General features: G+C 39.5%; 1 protein-coding gene and 1 pseudogene across 9 annotated transcripts in view; both read left to right on the top strand.

The window, feature by feature from the left end:
- The window catches only part of CTNNA3 (catenin alpha 3), a 1,860,557-nt gene that overhangs the window by 75,659 nt on the left and 1,766,782 nt on the right, over window positions 1–18,116 (top strand). For all 9 annotated transcript variants that reach the window (XR_009598595.1, XR_009598596.1, XM_004021400.6 and 6 more), the window contains exon 3: window positions 13,533–13,725. Coding sequence is in view for 7 of the 9 variants with exons in the window: in XM_004021400.6 (XP_004021449.1) it covers window positions 13,533–13,725 (193 nt within the window). In the remaining 2 variants the exon portion in view is untranslated. The remainder of the gene's footprint in view (window positions 1–13,532; window positions 13,726–18,116) is intronic.
- On the top strand, window positions 14,466–14,830 carry LOC101102450 (large ribosomal subunit protein eL42-like; annotated as a pseudogene).

Here is an 18,116-nt window from a genome sequence, read left to right as displayed (position 1 = left end):
GTGTAGAGACATGTTGAGGGCCAGAATTACTGCATATACATTTCTTAATGATAGAGTGAAGATTAAGGCTGGGATGGAGGCCCTGTTTCTGTGCCATGGGGGCGGCTTAGAGGGAGAGTAGATGAGGGCAGTAATCCAGAGAGCAGAGCTATGGGAGACAATGGCCCTGGGCTGGAGCGGGGAGAGTGACAGAAATGAAAACTTTTAAGGACATACTATAAAGACCTTGGAGAGGAGGATGAGAGGGGGTAGCCCAGATGACCTGAGGTAAGAAATACAGATGGAAGAAAAGCAGGTTGTGGGGAGAAGGCTTCCACTTTGGCTATGCTGTGTGAAATATCTATTGCCTATTGAATTGAATATTAACTCCTTCCTTGACTTTCAACACTTTCTCTACTCAAGCTGGAACCTACTTCCTGACCTAATTTCTGGCCCCAATTCCTGTTTTTACCCCTTGGTCTGCCAGACTTGACTATCTGCTACTCTCAGACAGAAATAATTTCCATCTCTGTTGCTTTGCACATGATCCCTTTACCTGGCTTGACTTCCCTTCTGTCTCTCATGCCAGAAGATGATCTGTCTTTAAAGGCTCTTTTTGGAAACACTTCTTAATCCTTACGAACATTAGTAGTCTCTTCCGCACTTTGCTTTTACTTATAAGTTTAAGCAGCCATTCTGCCTTTTATATTGCAGCTAGTTATGTGTCTTTCTTACTTATATTTCTTTTCTAAATGGCTAGGATATTGTTTTAGACATAATATGTGCTTAATAAATGTTTATTAGCCAAAACGAAGATAGTATTTTGTTTGAGGAGAGCACTGAATGTTGATCAAAGGATATGTATTTTCTAGGTTCTCAACACTTCAATCTTTCCCAGTACTTTTGTTAACATAGGGAAGGTTGCTTTTGTAGGAAATAACAGTTGAAATTATTAATGGCTTGTAGAAAGGACCCTTCTCCTTAAGACTGGATGATACCTTTTACTTTAAAAAGTCACTTGCTTTATAATTCTACAATTTTCCCCTACCCTTTTAATTTCTTTCATAATCCTATTTGAAGTTTTTAGCTAATTAAAATGGCTTAAATGTCTTAATTTTTACTTTACCCATTAAAATTAACTTAAGGAAACAAAGTAGTAAAGAAGGCTCCTGTGAGCTATTAGAGAATGGTTAAAATTAAAAATATTTTATCTAATAAGTAAGAAAAGAGATAGCTGTTGACATGGCTTTTTATATTACAGTGATAGTAAAATTTTTAAAAAGTTAGATTAGGAAAGAATATGGTTATAGAATATGAATGTGTTACCCAGTTGGCACTAGAGAAGACTTTCTACAGTACTGCCATTTGAGATACTAAGGCATTGCACTAATGTGACAGATGAAAATAGATCACAAACTCATGCCATATTCTGTAATGCTCCTATTGTGCACTAGTATAGGTCTCTACAGTGGCAGTTGAATCCCTTAGCTGTTGTTCACCCACTAAATTGTGTCCTACTTTTTGCAACCCCATGGACTGCAACACGCCAGGCTCCCCTGTCCTTCACTATTTCCCAGAGTTTGTTTAAACTCATGTCCATTGAATTGATGATTCTATCTAGCCATATTATCCTCTGCTGCCCCTTTCTCCTTTTGCCTTCAATCTTTCCAGTATTGGTCTTTTTCCAATGAATTGGCTCTCTGCATCAGGTGGCCAAAGTGTTGGAGTTTCAGCTTCAACATCCGTCCTTCCAATGAATATTTAGGGTTGATTTCCTTTAGGATTGACTGGTTTTCAGTCCAAGGGACTCTCAAGAGTTTCCTCTAGTACCACAGTTCAAAAGCAGAAATTCTTTGGTGCTCAGCTTTCTTTATGGTCCAACTCTCACTTATGTACATGACTACTGGAAAAACCATAGCTTTGACTAGATGAACCTTTATCGGCAAAGTGATGTCTCTGTTTTGTAATACACTGTCTAAGTTTGTCATAGCTTTCCTTCCAGGGAGCAAATGTATTTTATTTTCATGGCTGCAGTCACTGTTCACAGTGATTTTGGAGTCCAAGAAAATAAAATCTGTCATTGCGTTCACTTTGCCCCTTCTATTTGCCATGAAGTGATGGAACTGGAAGCCATGATCTTAGTTTTTTTCAATGTTGAGTTTTAAGCCAGCTTTTTCATGCTCCTCTTTCACCTTCATCAGGAAGCTCTTCAGTTCTTCACTTTCTGCTGTTAGAATGGTATCATCTGATCTGAGGTTGTTGATATTTCTCCCAGCAATCTTGATTCCAGCTTGTGATTCATCCAGCCTAGTATTTTGCATGATGTACTCTGCATATAAGTTAAATAAGCAGCATGATAATATACAGCCTTGTTGTACTCCTTTCCAAATTTTGAACCAGTCCATTGTTCCATGTCCAGTTCTAACTGTTGCTTCTTTATCTGCATACAGGTTTCTTAGGAGGAAGGTAAGGTGGTCTGGTATTCCCATCTCTTGAAGAATTTTCCACAGTTTGTTGTGATCCACACAGTCAAAGGCTTTGGTGTAGTCAATAAAGCAGAAGTAGATGTTTTTCTGGAACTCTTGCTTTTTTGATGATCCAACAGATATTGGGAATCTGATCTCTGGTTCCTCTGCCTCTTCAAAATGTAATTTGTACGTTTGGAAGTTCTTGGTTCATGTACTGCTGAAGGCTAGCCTGTAGAATTTTGACCATAACTTTATTAGCATGTAAACCTAGAACAGTTGTACAGTAGTTTAAATATTCTTTAGCATTGCCCTTCTTTGGGATTGGAATGGAAATGGACCTTTTCCAGTCCTGTGGCCACGGCTGAATTTTCCAAATTTGCTGACATATTGAGTGCAGCACTTTAATAGCATCATCTTTTAGGGTTTGAAATAGCTCAGCTGGAATTCTATCATTTCCATTAGCATTGTTCATTGTAATGCTTCCTAAGGCCCACTTGAAGTCACACTGCAAGATATCTGGTTCTAGGTGAGTGATCACATCATTGTAGTTATCCGGGTCATTAAAATATCTTTGTACAGTTCTTCTGTGTATTCTTGCCATCTCTTATTAATGTCTTTTTCTTTGTTTGGTTAGGTCCTTGCTGTTTCTGTTCTTTACTGTGTCCATCTTTGTATGAAATGTTCCCTTGGCTTCTCTGATTTTCTTGGAGAAATCTCTAGTCTTTTCCATTCTATTGTTTTCCTTTATTTCTTTTCATTGTTTATTTAAGAAGACCTTCTTATCTCTCCTAGCTATTCTCTGGAACTCAGTATTCAGTTGGGTGTGTGTGCATGCCCAGTCACTTCAGTCATGTCAGACTCCTTGCAACACTGTGAACTGGAGCATGCCAGGCTCCTCTGCCCATGGGATTCTCCAGGCAAGAATACTGGAGAGGGTTGCCATGTCCTCTTCCAGGGGATCTTTCTGACCCAGGGATCGAACCCATGTCTCCTGTGTCTCCTGCATTGCAGGCCAATTCTTTATCGCTGAACTACCAGGGAAGCCCTCAGTTGGGTATATCTTTTCCTTTCTCTCTTGCCTTTCACGTCTCTTCTTTCCTCAACTATCTGTAAGGCCACCTCAGACAACGACTTTGCTTTCTTGCATTTTTTTTTTTTAAACTTTGGGATAGTTTTGAACACTACATCCTATACAATGTTATGGACCTCTGTCCGTAGTTCTTTAGGCACTCTTGTCTACCAGAGCTAATTCCTTGAGGCTATTCATCACCTCCACTGTATAATCATAAGGACTTAGTTTAGGTCATACCTGAATGGTTTAGTGGTTTTCCCTACTTTCTTCAATTTAAGCCTGAATCTTGTATTAAGAAGCTGATGATCTGAGCCACAGTCAGCTCCAGGTCTTATTTTTACTGACTGTATAGAGCTTCTCCATCTTTGGTTGTAAAGAATATAATCAATCAATCTGATTTTAGTGTTGACAATTTTCTGACGTCCATGTGTAGAGTCATCTGTTGTGTTGTTGGAAAAGAGTGTTTGCTATGGCCAACGTGTTATCTTTACAAAACTCTGTTAGCCTTTACCCTGCTTCATTCTGTACTCCAAGGCCAAACTTGCCTATTACTCCAGGCATCTCTTGACTTCCTTTTTTGCATTCCAGTCCCCTATGGTGAAAAGGACATCATTTTTAGTATTAGTTCTAGAACTTCTTGTAGGTCTTTATAGAACTGGTCAACTTCTTTGGGATCAGTGGTTGGGGCATAGACTTGGATTATTTTGATATTGAATGATTTGCCTTGGAAATGAACGAAGATCATTCTGTCATTTTTGAGATTGTGCTCAAGCACTACATTTCATACTCTTTTGTAAACTATGAGGACTACTCCATTTCTTCTGAGGGATACTTGCCCACAGTAGTAGATATAATGGTTATCTGAATTAAACTCACCCATTCCTGTCCTGATTTCTAAGATGGTGATGTTCACTCTTGCCATCTCCTACTTGACTACATCCAATATACCTTGATTTATGGACCTAACATTCCAGATTCCTATACAATATTGGTTTTTTTTTTTTTTTGCAGCTCTGGACTTTATTTTCACCATCAGACATATCCACAACTGAGTGTTGTTTCTGCTTTGGCCAAGCAGCTCCATTCTTTCTGGAGCTATTAGTAATTGTCCTCTGCTCCTTCCCTGTAGCATATTGAACACCCTCCCATCTGGGAGGGGGGTTCATCTTCTGATGTCATATATTTTTTACCTTTTGATAGTGTTAATCTGTGGTAAGAGTAACTGGACTGGTTTGCCATTTCCCCCTCCAATTGACCACATTTTGTCAGAACTCTTCATTATGACCTGTGCATCTTGGGTAGCCCTGCACAACATGGTTAATAGCTTCACTTGAGTTATGCAAGCACCTTCACGAGGCTGTGTTCCACTAAGGGGTAGTTCCCTAGAATATCAATTTAATTTTCAGTATCTTCAGGGTACCTAGAAAAGCATACATTAATTAGGAAAGATTAGAAAACCCTTTTTTTTTGTACTCTAAATTTTAATGTATAACTGTTACACACTATTAAAATACACATGGTATTATGGAATTATGCATGAGCAGAATGCATAAAGTAAGAAATTTTTTCTTTTTATATTACTGCTGCTGCTGCTGCTAAGTCGCTTCAGTCATGTCCGACTCTGTGAGACCCCATAGACGGCAGCCCATCAGGCTCCCCCATCATGGGGGTTCTCCAGGCAAGAACACTGGAGTGGGTTGCCATTTTCTTCTCCAATGCATGAACGTTAAAAGTGAAAGTGAAGATGCTCAGTCATGTCTGACTCTTATCTCTAATTTAGTACCACATCAGTGGGGAGCTGATTCTGTATCTATGATGAAGGTGTGTCTAGCCTGGAACAGATTTATAGACTGAAGAAAAGTGAATAAAACCCAAGTTCTTTAAGAGCTGCACACTTGAGGTCAAAGACTTTTCATTTGAGAAGGACTATGTAAGTCTGCTATCTAGGTTATGAGCAACCTAGATAGCATATTGAAAAGCAGAGACATTACTTTGCCAACAAAGGTCCATCTAGTCAAGGCTATGGTTTTTCCAGTGGTCATGTATGCATGTGAGAGTTGGACTGTGAAGAAAGCTGAACACCGAAGAATTGATGCTTTTGAACTGTGGTGTTGGAGAAGACTCTTGAGAGTCCCTTGGACTGCAAGGAGATCCAACCAGTCCATTCTGAAGGAGATCAGCCCTGGGATTTCTTTGGAAGGAATGATGCTAAAGCTGAAAGTCCAGTACTTTGGCCACCTCATGCAAAGAGTTGACTCACTGGAAACGACTCTGATGCTGGGAGGGATTGGTAGCAGGAGGAGAAGGGGACGACAGAGGATGAGATGGCTGGATGGCATCACTGACTTGATGGACATGAGTCCAAGTGAACTCCGGGAGTTGGTGATGGACAGGGAGACCTGATGTGCTGCGATTCATGGGGTCACAAAGAGTTGGACACGACTGAGTGACTGAACTGAACTGAACTGATGTAAGTCTGATAAAGAAGGAAAGGGGTCAGTTTTGCACAGTGGTAAAAAGAAAGATTAGCAAGATCTGAACTTGGATCCTACATTAGAATAATCTTTGCTATAAATTCCAATTAAGTTTTTGTGTTCCTGGTATATAACTGACTTTGTGCTGGAAAAGAAACAAGAATTATTTTACAAAATAGCTTCAGGCTAATTTTTACTGTTTGCTGGTTGAAGAGATGGGAGATGTTTTCAGAAAACATGCACCCTCCAGCCCTTGGTGAGAATCATCTACTTTCAGGGGTCATGGTCACCTATGTGAAAGTGAAAGTTGCTCAGTCGTGTCCAACTTTTGCGACACCATGTATTATACAGTCCATGGAATTCTTCAGGCCAGAATACTGGAGTGGGTAGCCTTTCCCTTCTTCAGGGATCTTCCCAACCCAGGGATTGAACCCATGTCTCCCGCATTGCAGGTGAATTCTTTACCAGCTGAGCCACAAGGGAAGCCCCACGGGTCATATATGATAGTTGATTAGATCCCCATAGATGATTTGGGGTAAAAAAAGTTTTAGCTTTCTATATTTTTATATCCCAAGGCCTACTAAGTGATATTTACTTTTTGAAATAAAATGAATCATGGAAAGCATCATGACTTTAGTTTCAGTCAGTTCAGTTGCTCAGTTGTGTCCGACTCTCTGAGACCCCATGAATCGCAGCACGCCAGGCCTCCTTGTCCATCACCAACTCCCAGAATTCACTCAGATTCACGTCCATCAAGTCAGTGATGCCATCCAGCCATCTCATTCTCTGTCGTCCCCTTCTCCTCCTGCCCCCAATCCCTCCCAGCATCAAAGTCTTTTCCAATGAGTCAACTCTATGCATCAGGTGGCCAAAGTACTGGAGCTTCAGCTTTAGCATCATTCCTTCCAAAGAAATCCCAGGGCTGATCTCCTTCAGAATGGACTGATTGTATCTCCTTGCATTCCAAGGCACTCTCAAGAGTCTTCTCCAACTCCACAGTTCAAAAGCATCAATTCTTCAGTGCTCAGCTTTCTTCTCAGACCAACTCTCACATCCATCCATACATGACCACAGGAAAAACCATAGCCTTGACTAGATGGACCTTAGTCGGCAAAGTAATGTCTCTGCTTTTGAATATGCTATCTAGGTTGATCATAACTTTTCTTCCAAGGAGTAAGCGTCTTTTAATTTCATGGCTGCAGTCACCATCTGCAGTGATTTTGGAGCCCAAAAAGATAAAGTTTGACACTATTTCTACTGTTTCCCCATCTATTTCGCATAAAGTGATGGGACTGGATGCCATGATCTTCGTTTTCTGAATGTTGAGCTTTAAGCCAACTTTTTAACTCTCCACTTTCACTTTCATCAAGAGGCTTTTAGCTCCTCTTCACTTTCTGCCGTAAGGGTGGTGTCATCTGCATATCTGAGGTTATTGATATTTCTCCTGGCAATCTTCATTCCAGCTTGTGGTTCTTCCAGCCCAGCGTTTCTCATGATGTACTCTGCATAGAAGTTAAATAAGCAGGGTGACAATATACAGCCTTGACGTACTCCTTTTCTTATTTGGAACCAGTTCGGTGTTCCATGTCCAGTTCTAACTGTTGCTTCCTGACCTGCATACAGATTTCTCGAGAGGCAGATCAGGTGGTCTGGTATTCCCATCTCTCTCAGAATTTTCCACAGTTTCTTGTGATCCACACAGTCAAAGGCTTTGGCATAGTCAATAAAGCAGAAGTAGATGTTTTTCTGGAACTCTCTTGCTTTTTCCATGATCCAGCGGATGTTGGCAATTTGATCTCTGGTTCCTCTGTCTTTTCTAAAACCGGCTTGAACATCAGGAAGTTCTTGGTTCATGTATTGCTGAAGCCTGGCTGGGAGAATTTTGAGCATTACTTTACTAGCATGTGAGATGAGTGCAATTGTGCGGTAGTTTGAGCATTCTTTGGCATTGCCTTTCTTTGGGATTGGAATGAAAACTGACCTTTTCCAGTCCTGTAGCCACTGCTGAGTTTTTCAAATTTGCTGGCATATTGAGTGTAGCACTTTCACAGAATCATCTTTCAGGATTTGAAATAGCTCAACTAGCATTCCATCACCTCCACTAGCTTTGTTCATAGTGATGCTTTCTAAGGCCCTCTTGACTTCACATTCCAAGATGTCTGGCTCTAGATGAGTGATCACACCATCGTCATTATCCAGGTTGTGAAGATCTTTTTTGTACAGTTCTTCTGTGTATTCTTGCCACCTCTTCTTAATATCTTCTGCTTCTGTTAGGTCCATACCATTTCTGTCCTTTATCAAGCCCATCTTTGCATGAAATGTTCCCTTGGTATCTCGGATTTTCTTGAAGAGATCTCTAGTCTTTCCCATTCTGTTCTTTTCCTCTATTTCTTTGCACTGATCGCTGAAGAAGGCTTTCTTATCTTTCGTTGCTATTCTTTGGAACTCTGCATTCAGATGCTTATATCTTTCCTTTTCTCCTTTGCTTTTCGCTTCTCTTCTTTTCACAGCTATTTGTAAGTCTTCCCCAGACAGCCATTTTGCTTTTTTTGCATTTCTTTTCCATGGGGATGGTCTTGATCCCTGTCTCCTGTACAATGTCACGAACCTCATTCCATAGTTCATCAGGCACTCTATCTATCAGATCTAGGCCCTTAAATCTATTTCTCACTTCCACTGTATAATCATAAGGGTTTTGATTTAGGTCATACCTGAATGGTCTAGTGGTTTTCCCTACTTTCTTCAATTTAATTCTGAATTTGGTATAAGGAGTTCATGATCTGAGCCACAGTCAGCTCCTGGTCTTGTTTTTGCTGACTGTATAGAGCTTCTCCATCTTTGGCTGCAAAGAATATAATCAGTCTGATATTGGTGTTGACCATCTGGTGATGTCTATGTGTAGAGACTTCTCTTGTGTTGTTGGAAGAGGGTGTTTGCTATGACCAGTGCATTTTCTTGGCAAAACTCTATTAGTCTTTGCCCTGCTTCATTCCTCATTCTTTTTTAGTCAGTATTAAATAACTATATTGGGGTATTTAAAAAGAAGATTTAAGTTAAACTTGAACAACTTGCAAGGTGCAATTGCATTTTTTTTTTTTGATGGGAGCACAATGTTCTTTTCACATTTCCTACTTCTCTGGCATTTATTATAAGGAACAAAGCATTTCTGGAATGCTCATTTTAATTTGAAAGCTCAGGCTATTCTATGGAAAACATTTGGCGCTTGGAGGATCTGAACAATAATAGAGGAATGTTCAGTGGGAAGCATCATGAACTGTGGCACTTAAAATAAATTCTGAAGTAACATTTTAGACAATGATACTTATTGTTCATTTAAAACAGGTTTTAAGCAAAGTGCTGTAATTTGTCTTAATCTGGACAAGTATCTTTTAACTCGATATATAAATTACACTGATAATAGCAAGATACTGGTCTTTTGTAATATGTGAAAACCCATGTAATAAACCAGACTTATTATCATCTTTACATAATGCATGATAAAGACACGTGGCCCTATTTGACTGCTTGTAGAGCACACAGAATGTGCTTTGTTAATTGACTCCTTCACATTTAGCTTGGAGTACCCTATGAGCAAGATATAGATAGACCCAGAGAGAACATCTTTGACAAGGATCTCATGGGTATGGACTAGAAAACATAAGTTAAATACCATCCAACACTTGTGTCATATTTTATGTCTTAAAAAACACTTTACATTATTTAAACTTCATATAATCTTACAGGATAATATGATTATTATCATTTTCCAAGAAAGGAAATAAATGCTTGCTATAAGGAAATCCACTCTGGGTTGTGAATATGGGAATACAGCAAACTAGGATAAAGAGGAAGGTTTGTTGGACAGAGGAGGGGAATAAAAGGGCAGATGAAAATTATTTTCATCCATATATTTCCCCTGTAGCTTGTGAGTTCTTTCTCAGTTCAGTTCAATTCAGTCACTCAGTCATGTCCAGCTCTTTGTGACCCCATGGACTGTAGCACACCCGGCTTCCCTGTCCATCACCAACTCCCTTCTCAGTTCTTGGCCAAGAACTGGATCCAGTTAGTCAAATAAACAAATATTTAATGCTCCATTAATAATAAACAAGCAAAGTCTCCAGGGGCTGCAGAACAGGAAAGATTATGTATAGTCTGTTGTCAAAGTGTGGCACATGATTGTTAAAAGCCTTGGCTCTTTGATGACATACAGAGCCTAACTTTCAACAAGAGTTTCACACCTTTTTAAAGTAGTGGATACAAGTGTCTTTTTCTTCTCTACAATGGGGATCTTCATGTTTTGCTTATGAAAATGTTAACCATATTTAGTTACTGGAATTCAAGGTTTAATTAAGTGGATATTTTTCACAATGTAACTTTGTATAAGGTTTTGTTTCCAAATACAGATACTTAATTTCTGTTTCCAAACAATGCTCTTATCATGAGTTTATTCTTTTTTTAAAAAATTATTTGCTTATTTTTATTTTGGTTGCACTGGGTCTTTGTTGCTGCATGTGGGCTTTTGCTAGTTGCAAAGAGCAGGGGCTACTCTCTAGCTGTGGTGTGCCGGCTTCTCGTTGCTGTGGCTTTCTTGTTGTGGAACATGGGCTCTAGGCACATGGGCTTCAGTAGTTGTAGCGCTTGGGCTCACTAGTTGTGGGTCACTGGCCTTAGAATGTGCAGGCTTTGGGAGTTGTGCCAAGTAGGCTCAGTAATGGTGTATGGGCTCAATTGCCCTGCAGCATGTAGAATCTTCCTGGACCAGGGATTGAACCTGTGTCCCCTGCATTGGCAGGCAGATTTCTATCCACTGTACCACTAGGGAAGTTTGAGTTTATTTTTACTTTAGCAAATCTACAAAAGTAATACATGCTCACTAAGATGATACCACCCTTATGGCAGAAAGTAAAGAGGAGCTAAAAAGCCTCTTGATGAAAGTGAAAGAGGAGAGCGAAAAAGTTGGCTTAAAGCTCAACATTCAGAAAATGAAGATCATGGCATCTGGTCCCATCAGGGAAATAGATGGGAAAACAGTAGAAACAGTGTCAGACTTTATGTTTTTGGGCTCCAAAATCACTGCAGATGGTGATTGCAGCCATGAAATTAAAAGATGCTTACTCCTTGGAAGAAAAGTTATGACCAACCTAGATAGCATGTTCAAAAGCAGAGACATTACTTTGCCAACTAAGGTCCATCTAGTCAAGGCTATGGTTTTTCCAGTGGTCATGTATGGATGTGAGAGTTGGACTGTGAAGAAAGCTGAGCGCTGAAGAATTGATGCTTTTGAACTGTGGTGTTGGAGAAGACTCTTGAGAGTCCCTTGGACTGCAAGGAGATCCAACCAGTCCATTCTGAAGGAGATCAGCCCTGGGATTTCTTTGGAAGGAATGATGCTAAAGCTGAAAGTCCAGTACTTTGGCCACCTCATGCGAAGAGTTGACTCATTGGAAAAGACTCTGATGCTGGGAGAGATTGGGGGCAGGAGGAGAAGGGGACGACAGAGGATGAGATGGCTGAATGGCATCATGGACTCAATGGACGTGAGTCTGAATGAACTCCGGGAGATGGTGATGGACAGGGAGGCCTGGCATGCTGCGATTCATGGGGTCACAAAGAGTTGAACATGACTGAGTGACTGAACTGAACTGAACTGAACTGAATTAACATATTCAGGCAATTTAAAATATAGACATTAAAAAGTTTCTCTGTTTGAAAGAGAAAGATAAATATCATATACTAATGCATATATATGGAATATAGAAAGATGGTACTGATGAATTTATTTGCAGGGCAGCAGTGGGAAAACAGACATAGAGAACAGACTTATGGACATCAGAGAGAGGGGAGGAGAGGATAAAATGTATATAGAGAGTAACATAGAAACTTAAATTACCATATGTAAAATAGATCACCAATGGGAATTTGTTGTATGACTGAGGAACTCAAACAGGGACTCTGTATCAATCTAGAGGGGTGGAGTGGGGAGGGAGGTGGGTAGGAGGTTCAAGAGGGAGGGGACATATGTATACCTGTGGCTGATTCATGTTGATGTTTGGCAGAAAACAACAAAATTCTGTAAAGCAATTATCCTTCAATTAAAAAATAAATTAATTAACAAAAAAGTTCATTGGTTCAATTACTCCATTCATTAAGCCATTTATATATGAAACACTTATTGAACAACTACTTCATGTTGAAATTGATGCTTGCTCCTTGGAAGAAAAGCTATGACAAACCTCGAGAGTGTATTACAAAGCAGGGACATCACTTTGCTGACAAAGGTCCATATAGTCAAAGCTTTGGTTTTTCCAGTAGTTATGTATGGATGTGAGAGTTGGACCATAAATAAGGCTGACTAAAGAATTGGTGCTTTCAAATTGCGGTGCTGGCGAAGACTGTTGAGAGTCTTTTGGACCGCTAGGAGATCAAACCAGTCATTCCTAAAGGAAATAAACCCTGAATATTCATTGGAAGGACTGATGCTGAAACCGAAGCTTCAATATTTTGGCCACCCGATGCGAAGAGCCGATTCATTGGAAAAGACCTTGATGCTGGGAAGGATTGAGGGCAAGAGAGGAAGGGAATGACAGAAGTTGAGATGGTTGGATGACATCACTGACTCAATGGATGTGAGTTTGAGCAAGCTCTGGGAGATAGTGAAGGACAGGGAAGCCTGGTGTGCCACAGTCCATGGGGTCACAGAGTCTGACATGACTTAGTGACTTAACAACCACCACCACCACCACCACAACTTCCATGTGTTGTTCTGAGTGTGGGAGAAAAAACCACATTTCCCGTTTTCACGGAGTTTACATTTTGTGTTGGAAGGATGCAATAAACATATATGAACAAAAAATATCAGGCTCTGAAATGTCCTGAAGAAGTATAAAGGGTAGTGAGGGAACAGAGTGGAAGAGGATGAGGACTGGGGTGGTTAGGAAAGGCTTCTTGATAGGACACGTTGAGGGGGATCTGAGTGTTGGGGAGGCCAACTGAGTTAGGGGATAGTGTAGGAGAGAAGTAAGAGTTTACAAAGAGTCAGAATGTAGGTCATCGTGAGAACTTGGGTTTTGTCCTCCTTAGATAGCCACTGTTTCACATGTTTCAGAGTGATTCTGTATCACACCCCCACACACATTAGTAATCTCTTTTCTTAATCTAAATATATTACTACCTACTGACTTAACTCTAATTATTTTTACCTCCCTCTGAATGTAGATTGCTGGCTACAAAGTGATATAAATAATCATTTGACATATATATATCAAATAATATATATATGGATATTATATATAATATATTTTGCATTGTTCCAATAGTACAACTCGATGAGATTCCTTTCTTCCTATCTTTAGTTGGGAAGTCCGTGGTAGCTGATAATACTGCTGTTGGTAACTTGACTTGACTTTTGGGAATGTGCTAGTAGTAATGGGAATGAATCATGTTATTGTGAAACACTTCTTTTTGTTCTGGTCTATGATATCCCAGGACTGCTCCTCTTGCAATTTATCTGATGAATGACTTGTGTTTTTCCAATTTTAGGTTACTACACTTGTAAATTGTCCCCAGAATCCTTCCAACAGGAAAAAAGGACGTTCAAAAAGAGCCAGAGTCCTTCTAGCTTCGGTGGAGGAAGCAACTTGGAATTTATTAGACAAGGGAGAGAAGATCGCTCAGGAAGCCACAGTTTTAAAGGAAGAACTTACTGGGGCGCTTGAGGAAGTTCGCAAAGAAAGTGAGTACTCTAGGCCTGGTTGGAAGCAACTGCATATCCTTATGGGATTAGGTACTGAATTAGATTTGAGTGTTGTGTTTTAGTTGATTTGAGCTTAATTAGTCTTTTGTTGAGCTCTGAGGAGCTAACTGTGGGCGACAGCATGGCTCATTAGGCAGCTCCAAGGCTCAGAGCTCCTGATTCTTCCTTTATTTGTTCTCCTCACACCATAGTTTAGCCATAATAAACAGAGAAATGTACACTTTTTGTCATGAAATGAGAAATGACTAATGAAGCTGAAGACATCTTTTCCTATACATAAAAGAATTGTCAGTTTCCTTGTAAACAATTGGAGATAGAAGCTTCAGACCTGGCCACCTTAGAGGTACATTTTTCATTTTTCTGGAGGTTTATATTTCCTAAACATAAAAAATTGTTTTGCATAAACTATGTATAACTCACGTTGCTGCTGTGTTACTAGTACACAATAAGGGGCAATGTGGTGGGAGTGATAAATCAGGAGCTTGATATGAACATAGGCATACTACTATATATAAGACAGATAACCAACAAGGACCTACTGTATAGCACAGGGAACTCTACTCAATATTCTATGATAACCTATATGAGGAAAGAATCTAGAAAAGAATGAATATATGTATATGTACAACCGAATCACTTTGCTGTACACCTGAAATAAAGACAACATTTTAAATCAATTATCCTCCAGTTCAAAGACCACACACACTTTCTGTGCCGGTATCGCTCTCGCAAACATGGTGAACGTTCCAAAAACCCGCCGGACTTTCTGTAAGAAGTGTGGGAAGCACCAGCCCCACAAAGTGACACAGTACAAGAAGGGCAAGGATCCTCTTTGCCCAGGGAAAGCGGCGTTATGACAGGAAACAGAGTGGCTATGGTGGGCAGACTAAGCCGATTTTCCATAAAAAGGCTAAAACTACAAAGAAGATTGTACTGAGGCTTGAATGTGTTGAGCCCAACTGTAGATTGAAGAGAATGCTGGCTATTAAGAGATGCAAGCATTTTGAGCTGGGAGGCGATAAGAAGAGAAAGGGCCAAGTGATCCAGTTTTGAGCTTCATATTTTGTTTAATTATGAAGACAATAAAAATGCCATCAGTAAAATCCTCTTATTTATGCTTAAAAAAAAACCACACACACAAAATTACATACTAAAAGCATGTATTTCACCTTTTGATATTTTGAATAGTTTTTTTTAAACATTTTAATTTATTTTTAATTGAAGGATAATTGCTTTACAATATTGTTAGTTTCTGCCATACATCAGCATGAATCAACCAAAGGTATACATACATCTCCCTCTTGGAACTCCCTCCCACCTCCCACCCCATCCCACGCCCCCTCAGTTGTCACAGAGCACTGGTTTGAGCTCCCTGAGTCATACAGCAAAATTCCCACTGGCTATCTATTTTACATATCATAGGGTACATATTTGGAGAAGGCAATGGCACCCCACTCCAGCACTCTTGCCTGGAAAATCGCATGGATGGAGGAGCCTGGGGGGCCACAGTTCATGGGGTCGCTAAGAGTCGGCCACGACTGAGTGACTTCACTTTCACTTGTCACTTTCATGCACTGGAGAAGGAAATGGCAACCCACTCCAGTGTTCTTGCCTGGAGAATCCCAGGGATGCGGGAGCCTGGTGGGCTGCCATCTATGGGGTCGCACAGAGTCGGACATGACTGAAACAACTTAGCAGCAGCAGCAGTGTATATATCTCCTTGAATAATTTTATAAAGAATATATTACTAGCAGGCTATTTTATAAAGAGCTGAACAATACTCCTTTAGTTAGTGGATTGATTTTATATATCAGCATGTGTTAGGAGCTATTTTGAGAGCATAAAAGAAGCAAATTTTCCTGTTCAGCTTCTTAAAAGAAACCTGGAGGTATTCATATACTTCCTTCTCCCCATCCCAAACATAATTTTAAGATCAGGGAATTTTTAGTAATTGAATAATTAAAATGAATAATTAACCACAATAAACTTTAGGTCAAATATAATTTTTTTGGTTATATATGTTATATGTGTGCATGCTGTTGCTTCAATTGTATTCAACTCTTTACAGCTCTATGGACCATAGCCTGCCAGGCTCCTCTGTCCATGGGTTTCTCCAGGCAGGAATAGTGGAGTGGGTTGCCATGCCCTCCTCCAGGAGATCTTCCCTACCCTGGGATCTAACCTGCATCTCTTATATCTCCTGCATTGGCAGGCAGGTTTTTTGTTCTTTTTTTTTTTTTTCACCTCTATTGCCACCTGGGAAGCCCATATATATTATGTATGATTTATATATTAAAGACTCTTTGGAAAATATATAAAAAATGTCTAAGATAATTTGAAATAAATTCATCATTCCTCCTTGCTCCCTACCACCTCAGACCCATTTTTTCTCCTGTCTTATCTGCCATAGTATTGTCATCCACTTAGTTACCAAATCAGTTAGACTTTTTGTTTTTATTCTACCCCTCTCTTCCAATTAGTCTCCAAGTTTAACAAATTCTTCTTTTGTTTCTCAGATCTGTTCTCTCTTCTCCATTGTTAATGTTGCCTTCTGAATTTTGGATTACTGCCTTAGCCTTGCCCAATACCAAAGCCAAATGTGTTTTTTAAAAAGTAAAATATACTTCATTGTAGATTTGTTTTGCATTTCTCTAATAATGAGTGATGTTGGGCATCTTTTCATGTGCTCAAATCCGGTGCTTTGTGACTACCTAGAATGGTGGGATGGTATGGGAGGAGGGAGGGGGTTCAAGAGGGAGAGGACATATGTATGCCTATGGCTGATTCATGTTGATGTATGGCAGAAGCCAACACAATAATGTAAAGCAATTATCCTTCAATTAAAAATAATAAATTAAAAAAAGAAAATATACTTATTTTATTTCCCTGCTTAAAATCCTTTTAGTAACTTTTGAAGGATTAGGGCTTATCTTTCTGGATAAAGTTCAAACTTTTAAACCCAGCTTCCACAACATTCCATGTTTGGCTTCTACCATTCTCTCCTTTCTCTTTGTATTTTTTGGCTGTACAGTAGCATGGCGTGTGGGATCTTAGTTCCTTGGTTAGGGATCGAACCTGTGCCCCCTGCAGTGGAAGCACAGAATTTTAACCACTAGACCACCAGAGAAGTCTCTAGACTCAACTTCTTAAAGGTGGCAAGCACCACATTTATTTATATATAACATACCTGATAAATGTTTGTTAAATAAAAAAAGAACCTAAGCATCATTTTATATTATAAAAATTTATAATTATTTTTGCCTGTTTTTATGAAAAATTTTCTTTCATAGTTATGGTTTCTTTGCTAAGTCTTTGGAAGGAATATAAACCCTATTTGGTACCCATTCTCTCAGAAAATGTGATCTATTTGCCAACATAGTTTCCATAAATCACCTGGCAGTAAATATGTAAGACATTGATCTTTCTTAGAAGAGAATAATAATTGTAATAATTGTCAGGAAATGGTATTTGCTTTTTTAAAAAAACAGTAATCAACACTATAAGCTCAACAAAAGTAAATTATTTTAAGGAAAAGTTCTCAAAGAGAAGTCTCTTTGGATTCTAGAATTATGCAATGTATCCCTCACTGTGTTCTGTGATAATGTGTGAAATACATATACATGGCATATGCTATATACACAACAAATACATTTGGTTAAAGATCACTCAGTGCTTTATACTCCTAATCCTTTTGACCAACTTCCAAATTGAATTACTGCCACTAGTGTGTAGGAGGAAGGCAGTGAAATGGCAAATGGTTCTGGAATTTGGGGAATGGCCAATGCTTATCTTGTGGATAGCAGAGAGAGTGACAGTGAGAGCACTGTTCTCAAAAACTTGGAAGGAATTTAGCTCAGTGGTGGAGTTAAAGTATCAGGAGAGTGAGTTCTGACCCAAGTAACTCTGTATAATACTAGAAACATATTTTAAAAATTTCCTGCTTTCATTCTTCTTCTTCTTTTTTTTTTTTTTTTTTTTTGAGGGCTTTGTCTAGTATCATGGGAAATAGATGGGGAAACAGTGTCAGACTTTATCTTTTTGGGCTCCAAAATCACTGCAGATGGTGATTGCAGCCATGAAATTAAAAGACACTTATTCTTTGGAAGAAAAGTTATGACCAACCTACATAGCATATTGAAAAGCAGAGACATTACTTTGCCAACAAAGGTCGTTTAGTCCAGGCTATGGTTTTTCCAGTAGTCACATATGGATGTGAGAGTTGGACTGTGAAGAAGGCTGAGTGCCGAAGATTTGATGCTTTTGAATTGTGGTGTTGGAGAAGACTCTTGAGAGTCCCTTGGACTGCAAGGAGATCCAACCACTCCATTCTAAAGGAGATCAGCCCTGGGATTTCTTTGGAAGGAATGATG

Source organism: Ovis aries, chromosome 25 (assembly GCF_016772045.2).
Source record: "Ovis aries strain OAR_USU_Benz2616 breed Rambouillet chromosome 25, ARS-UI_Ramb_v3.0, whole genome shotgun sequence".
NCBI classification, from domain to species: domain Eukaryota; kingdom Metazoa; phylum Chordata; class Mammalia; order Artiodactyla; family Bovidae; genus Ovis; species Ovis aries.
Note: the sequence above shows the minus strand (reverse complement) of the source record. Positions and strands in the feature narration are given on the sequence as shown.